This window comes from Ictalurus punctatus, chromosome 24 (genome assembly GCF_001660625.3).
Source record: "Ictalurus punctatus breed USDA103 chromosome 24, Coco_2.0, whole genome shotgun sequence".
NCBI lineage: Eukaryota > Metazoa > Chordata > Actinopteri > Siluriformes > Ictaluridae > Ictalurus > Ictalurus punctatus.
In genome coordinates, this window is record NC_030439.2 from 19,732,843 (window position 1) to 19,741,030 (window position 8,188).

Genomic DNA, 8,188 nt, shown 5'->3' on the forward strand with positions numbered 1-8,188 from the left:
GTGGGAATGAGCGGCGGTGACCCGCGCCCTGTTAGTAACCATCATATAGACACTCGGTTCCTCTCGGTGCGTTATGACCTCTTCTTCAAAATGAAGCGCACTCAGGAGGAAGCGTCCAGCGTCTGACCGGGGGCATTAATAATGATCTGAGAACCGAAATGATGAAGCCGTTACCGTTACGATTACAAGCTTCAAAAATGAGAACGCTCTCATGCACACCGCTTCCAAATAAATAAATAAATAAATAAATATTAGCAGAACATGAGAAAGCCCGACAGAAGGCGTTTTTTAAATGCGACTCGCAGGAACGTTTCACGAGCTAATTAACGTCCGCTGATTCTTGTCCGTGACGTATAAATGTCCATCAGTCCGATTGGAAAACGATTTATTGTTGGTGTGTGTCTGTCTCTGTGCTTCACAGGTCCCTGTGTGAAGGTTTGTGCGGGTGAACTTCCTGCTCGTTTATCCCCTGTTCAGCTCTTCGGCTTCCTCGCCACGCTAAACAAACACAGAGAATCTTCTCACCTGTTCGTGTCATGGTAATAAACCTGTTCGCGTCATATTAATAAACCTGTTCATGTCATGGTAATAAACCTGTTCGCGTCATATTAATAAACCTGTTCGCGTCATGGTAATAAACCTGTTCATGTCATGGTAATAAACCTGTTCGCGTCATATTAATAAACCTGTTCGCGTCATGGTAATAAACCTGTTCGCGTCATATTAATAAACCTGTTCGTGTCATGGTAATAAACCTGTTCGTGTCATGGTAATAAACACTTACGCACGGTCTTTATAGTGGTTGTGTCACGATTCTTACGGTTTAATCGATGTTTCTGACGTGAAGGATTTCCACGGCTACTGAAAACAGGAAGTGAGGTAGTAACTCAGCAACTGCTTGACCTTTCGCCCTCAAATGGAGTACATTTGAGAACAACCACCGATGGTCCTGATGGCTTCTGGTCTTCTTCTGTCGCGGGGAAGTTGTGGGGCCTGAAAGTGCTTGGGCCCTTAATCGCTGCTTGTCAGTATATTAGCTCGTATTATCAGAAACAGCTGGATGTTAATGCGGTGGTGTGTCTGTACGGACTCACCTCCTGCAACGCCTTCAACTAAAGAGATCTGGTGAGGTAAATACGTGTTTTGAAAACATTCTATAAACGTTACACTACACCAAACACTTTGCAGGCGTTTGTTTAAAAGACCAAAAATACCGTGTCGTTTTTTTTTTCGAATTTCACCCGCTGGGTTTTACGCACAGTCCCGCGTCCGCGTTTCCGTCCGGCGTTTCCGTCTGGCTTTCCCGTCGCCGTGGCGCGTCTGAATGCGAGCTTTATTAATCAGAAAGTCGAGCTGTCTCTGCGCTGCCGCTCACAGCCCTGACTGTTTGGCTCGTCTGAGGTTTCACGTTCCTCTACGTTCTATAATTCCGTTTTAATTAACGTTGGGGATAAACGGAGGGGCGAGGAGGGAAAAATCTTGTTTTACTAAGAACGCTGTGTGTGAGGGTTTTTTTTATATATATATATATAATCCTCATCTGATCGCCAGGGCTTTGCTCCAGTGCTTGTAATCGGCAGGAATGCTAATAATTTTAAAGGCCTTACAGTCAGACCGCGGTCGCCATGGCAACGGCCCACGGACAAAGGAGGCCTTTTAGAGCGCAGGAGAAGGATGGGGACAGGAGCAGGGGTGTGGAGGGGGTTCATACGCGCTCGCTTCGCTGTGATATTAGAATAGATCTGCTTTCCTCTTACAGGAACCCCTGAGCTGTTTGTTCTGGGATTATACCGCTCTGAGATTATGCGCTCGAATAAAGGAGACGTTATTAACTGCGCTTTTTAAGACAGGACACTGCAGCGTGGAGGGAAAATGAAAGAGTTATGAAAGTTTTTGGAAGGATGATTTATGGGGGGGGGGGGCTTTTATTCGCACTGTATTTTACAGCGTACGGTAGAAGTACCTCGGTAACGAGCGCAGGTTAGTTGGGGAAGGGGGGGGGGGACGTTGGGAAGATGTCTTCTTGCCGCTCCATCTGGCGGTCGGCTTGTTCGTCGGATTTGACGTTTCGCACGTAACGCGACAGGAAGCGGTTTTCCACTTTTACAAATTCTGCCAGCCGTGCGCCCAGGCTCGCTTCCAAAGCGACCGCCGAACGTCGGAAACAATTTCCACTTTTCAGAAAATCTCAGCGCGACATCAAGCGGATTTTCTCTTTTTTTTTTTTTCCTTTTTTTTTTTTTCTTTTCTTTTCTTTTTTTCTTTAAAATCTCCCGACCAATCGGGTCGCGGCAAGAAAAACAAACACGGGCGACAAAATAAGCGTGGAAAAACACGTCGGGTCGTGTTCTCGAGTGAAGGAGAGACACGTCACGACGTGCCGGACGGAAAACGTTCCGACGTTTCCGCCCTAGCTAAAACAGACAGCGCGACGGACGGTGTATTTTTGGGGGACGTTCGCCGGTACGTGACGTCACGTGACGTCGCACTGCTGCGTACGGGCTGCTCGAATTCTTTTACGTTTTCTGCCTCTGAAGAACATTTCGGTGAAACCGGTTTCAGGGACCTCACGGGGACGTGTTTGGCGGACGTTTCGCCTCGATCCGGTTTTAAAAACGTGTGCGATTTTGTTTCTATGAACAGCTCGGGAACATTTACGGAAGGAGTCTCCAGTGCCAAAGCGTTGGGACAGTCTGGGGTAAAACTTTACCTTTTCAGGACAGAGGAGTTTACGCTGTAGTTTATCCTTAACATGATTACACTGCGGTGTGTGTGTGTGTGTGTGTGTGTGTGTGTGTGTGTGTGTGTGTGTGTGTGTGTGTGTGTGGTGTTAACTTCAGGTGACGGAGCGACTGTTTATAGCTGCAACAACGTAAGCGAGAACAGGAAGTAACTTGTCTCGCAGGACATTAAATGTATATACTCTAAACGTCTGGCTGTTGTTGTTGTTGTTGTTGTTTATTTTTTAAATGGCGTTCTTTAATGAGTAAACAATTGTATTCGTGGGCGGATCGCCGTCCTGTAGGAGGAATAAGACACGTCAGCACGAGCCGTTGTAGGAAGACTATCCGCTTTGGCGTGGTAACCGTGGTAACTCCGTCGGTCGTTTGTTTTTCTATTGCTCGCATCACTCGCGGCGATCGCTCAGTGACTTGAGAGCGCCGAACTCGCTTTTGGTTCAGATGTTGACGATCTGATGATTCGCAGTTGACACAGAAGAGTCTTTTAATGAAGAGTAAGTGCTGGAATTGTACACGTTCGCGGCGTGTCCTCGACGTGGACGGGACGGACCGTTTGTCCCTCTCGCTGTGGTGATTATGAGGAGTGTCGTTATCGTGCAGCGGATATCCAGCTCCTGATCCTGACGTGTTCTCCTCGTTCCTGCGTAATGAGCCCCGGTTTGTTTATAAAGCCCCGGCGCTAACGGCTTCCCGTTTCTGTCACGGAGGCGGTGACACAAGACGGAGCGGTCGAGTGTGTAGTCCACGGAGCTGAGAGGACGTGGACGCTGCACCGAGCTGTCCAGGAAGCTCACCTCTGCTGGTGTCTGTGTGTTTACACTGGGTCACCTGATCCGGTCCAGTAGTTCATAAACATGTCCCATTATTAATGAAGAAAAAAGCGAATCATCACGCGTCCCGGACGTGTCGGTTTAAACGGACACGTGTCTGGTTCACGTGACGGATGACTGAAAAATCCACGCTTTATTCTTTTCGGCTTGGTTTTGTTTGTTTGGGTTTTTTTTTTGCTTGTCAGTTGTTGCTCGATAATCCAGGAAGCAGTTTCTGGACGTTTTATAGGCAGGGCGGGTTTATTTGTCTCGGACGTTTCTCACGCACGGCCGTCGTTCAGAGCGTTCTACTTATTAGAGGAGGTGATGAGATTAAAACGCGATTTGGTTAATTAAAGGAAACAAAAGACGACCATATAAAATGGAGCCCATTAAAAGGCATATAACAATTAGAATACTGACAACAACGTGCCGAGTGAAGTAGAATTCTTACAGAGAGAGAGGGAGAGAGAGAGAGAGAGAGAGAGAGAGAGAGAGAGAGAGAGAGTTGGATACACGAGGAAATAAAAATGTTTTTTTCTGTTTGTTTTTTTTTTAACCTATTTTTTTTTTAAAATGGCTACATTTGGGGCACTTTATAGATTTAGAGTTTAAAAGGGAAATTTGCAGCAATGTGCAAGCCTTTTTAAAATTTATTTTCTTTTAATTGAGACGGGATTAAGACGATATTGGGACGGGATTGAGACGGGATTAGGATGGGATTGAGACAGGATTGAGATCATCTTGGGACGGGATTGAGATGATATTGGGATGGGATTGAGATCATTTTGGGACAGGATTAGGACGGGATTGAGATGATATTGGGACGGGATTAGGATGGGATTGAGACGGGATTAGGATGGGATTGAGACGGGATTGAGATGATATTGGGACGGGATTAGGATGGGATTGAGACGGGATTAGGATGGGATTGAGACGGGATTGAGATGATATTGGGACGGGATTAGGATGGGATTGAGATCATTTTGGGACAGGATTAGGACGGGATTGAGATGATATTGGGACGGGATTAGGATGGGATTGAGACGGGATTAGGATGGGATTGAGACGGGATTGAGATGATATTGGGACGGGATTAGGATGGGATTGAGACGGGATTGAGATCATTTTGGGACAGGATTAGGACGGGATTAGGATGATATTGGGACGGGATTAGGATGGGATTGAGACGGGATTAGGATGGGATTGAGACGGGATTGAGATCATCTTGGGACAGGATTAGGACGGGATTAGGATGATATTGGGACGGGATTAGGATGATATTGGGACGGGATTAGGATGGGATTGAGACGGGATTAGGATGGGATTGAGACGGGATTGAGATCATCTTGGGACAGGATTAGGACGGGATTAGGATGATATTGGGACGGGATTAGGATGGGATTGAGACGGGATTGAGACGATATTGAGACGGGATTAGGATGGGATTGAGATCATTTTGGGACAGGATTAGGACGGGATTGAGATGATATTGGGACGTGTAAATTTCCGTACGAATAGACTAGCTCAAAAGTAACGCCGCCCCGTCCAGATCGTCGGACCAGACTCACCGGCGCCCTCCGGCGGACGGGAAAATAACGTTCGGTATTTTTATAGCAACGTGACGTTTCTGATACGAGAATCGTAATAAAACACAGTAGGTTCTGCTTATCTTCCTCTTATTTCCCAACCCTACCTCTAGACGCTACCTAGTGTGTGCCGCTAACCCTGACCCCTGACCTTTCGGAGGATTTCAGACACCAAAAAAAGGAGAAAGAGCGAGAGACGGAGGACAACTTCGGAATTTTAACAGGTGCGCCCGTCAACAGGAGGGACGAGTCCGTGTGTGTCCGCAGTAGCCGACTCGCCGCGGTACTGCAGGGTTTAGCGCACGCCAGCCTCCATCACCGTGTTGACGTTTCCAGCCCACTGTCAGCTTTTATTCACTCTTGTGGGCGTGGCTAAATGTATGCGAAGAACATAAGATAAACTTTTAAACATCTGGTGTGCATTTATAGATCATTTTGACCTGCGAAAACACACACACACACACACACACACACACACACACACACGCACAACTTGGCCCCCAACTGAAAGAATGATAAATGACATGAAGAACACGTGGGTCAGAAATGTAGAGCTTGTCCCGATCCCGAGCTGTGAGACGGTTCGTGTCCTCGTGTCCTCTTGATGCGTCTTCGCCTGCTTTGTTCCGTCCAGATCAGCTCCGCGATTCCAGACGGTTATGTTAAATCTTTCTTTCTTTCTTCCTTTCTTTCTTTTTCAAACACTCAATCCAAAATGCTTCCTAAACTCTCCATTTAATGTCATGTCTATATATATATATATGTGTGTGTGTGTGTGTGTGTGTGTGTGTGTGTGTATTATCTACCGTCACCCAAAGTATTAAGGCTTACAAAAATAAGCCCCCCCCCCCCCCCTCCCTTTTTTTCGTGTGGAAACAGCCGTGTGATCTTATGATCGATAGAAATAGCAGATATCGTAATTACACGGCTGACGTGGCTGTAATTTGGACCCGGACAGCTGATGCGGTCTCCGTGCAGGAAACCGCGCTCTTTATGTCTTCCCGAAACGCAGTGACGGACGGCCGGAGAGTCCTGCGCGTCCTGCGCTCCCTGCCTAGAAAATTGCCACGTTGTTTTTGGAATTATAGTGATTTCTGAGCTGGCCCGCTCCGGGAATGAGGCCTGATCGCTAGACGGTGGAGCTCTCGTGAGCCGCAGCGTGACGTGCGAGCGTGTTCGTTTTACGCGGCGAGACGTGTGCGGGGGCTCTTCTGGGCCGTGAGGTTAATTAAGCGGAGAGCTCGGAACCCCGGTCCGGTGGCGTTGGGTTTAAATCGTCCTGTAAAGGAGTGTTGAAAGAATAAGCGTGGCGCGAAGATGGAATCGTTCCCGTGTGGTGGTTCGGCTCGTCCTGTCGTTTCTGGCACGAGTCTGGATTTTGGTGTCGCGGACGTCTTGCGCTCGAGGTGTCCGTGCTCGAGCCGGACCGCTTTTATTTTTGGCCGTGCGCGTCTCGGGAGACGCAGCGCGGTGGGATCAGCATATGGTTTGCATTAGAGCTGCTTCAGTTCCCCTAAACTCTGCTTTGTCTGTTGTATGAGAAACCAATTATCTGTGTGTACGGATCTGTCTAACCACACACACACACACACACACACACACACACACACACACACACAGACAGAGCGAGGAGACGCTCCGCTGATATCCGTCTGCTCAGACGGTCAGAAGGTTGGCGTCCAGCTGTGCGGTCGAGGACCTTCGGCGACTTTCGAAGTATAACTCAAAGTTTGCGCTCTCCCCCTTTCTGCCTGTTAATCAGCGGCGGTCGTGAGACGTGCAGGAGAACGCTAGCGCGTTCCCATGATGCTCGGCGGTCGTTCGCGGCGGCCGCGCTATTACGCCGAGGCCTTGTGCTGTCACCACTTCAGCTGTCCTTCAATCGGCCGTCCGCACGCTCTGGCGCCAGAGTCTAATTTCCATCTGAAAATAGCTGCCCCGTCTTGGCACTTCCACTGGCTTGTGGCTATCTGGCCTCCGCTTCAGGCCTCGAGTGCTTGACCGGCGGTTTCTGCATGTTCCTGCATGTTTCTGCGTGACCTCATCCTCAGACAGACAACAAGCGTGTATTTCGGTCTCCTCAGGACTTTCCAGTCTTCCGGCTGTCTTTACTGTTTATCGTCACGTCACGTTCCGTCCGTCCACGCCCCCCTCTTTCCGCGCAGAGGCTTTGTGTCAGCGCCCGGCCTCGGTAGGTTGTTCTCGGGTCAGGTGACGGAAGGAGCGGACGCTCCGTGGACGTCGGGTCGGTGCCGTGATGAGCTCATAGATGCTCGTAGAGCCCCGAGGGATCGGCCCCGACGCGCTCCGCTCGGCCTTAGCCCCTCGTTAGATCCGTCTGGTCCCAGAACCGCGTGGCCTGACCTGACCTCACATCTCAAGGGTGGTCCGTCCAGTGCACTGACCCGAGCGCATCATCCCATTTTATTATTTATCGCATATCTTCATCGTCGTGTTTCTCTCATGTATCTTTGTTACAGAGCGACACTTTCAAAGTTACTAGCTGGGTTGCGTAATAAAACGCCTCGTTCTAATCCTCCAGAATAAAATCCACCGACAGCCCGTTATTGTTGCTACGCTACTCCAGCTAGATTAGTTTTCACAGCACGTCTCAGTCTGCCGCGAGGACGCGTTCTGACACGTAACAGACCCCGGTTTGTGTTCCGGTAAACATTATTATCGTCATTGTAAACACTTTGCTTCAAATCAGCATCGCTCGGTCTTTACACGGTTCATCATGTGCGTCCCGGGACCGCGGAGTCTCGCGCTACAGCCGCGACTCAAACGGGCCTTCGGGTTACACGTTAACACGTCGCTTTCTCCGACGTCTGACGTGAGTGGGCGCTGGGGAACGAAACGCCAGGCTGCTCCCCGGAGAGCTGATAACTCGGTCAGGGCTCGTTTGATTCCATTAGCCAGCTTGTTATTCCGTCACTCACTGATTCCCGGGAACCTGGAGCCAGTCTGCACCAGATACACACACACACACACACACACACACACACACACACACACACACACACACGTGTGCGAGGCCAGCCAGAGGTCA

General features: G+C 49.2%; 1 protein-coding gene across 1 annotated transcript in view; it reads left to right on the forward strand.

The window, feature by feature from the left end:
• Positions 1–792, forward strand: part of tbcd (tubulin folding cofactor D) — a 40,097-nt gene extending 39,305 nt beyond the window's left edge. Inside the window, exon 39 of the mRNA XM_053675196.1 lies at positions 422–792. Coding sequence (XP_053531171.1) covers positions 422–433 — 12 coding nt within the window. The 3' untranslated portion in view covers positions 434–792. The remainder of the gene's footprint in view (positions 1–421) is intronic.
• The last annotated feature ends 7,396 nt before the right edge of the window (positions 793–8,188 follow it).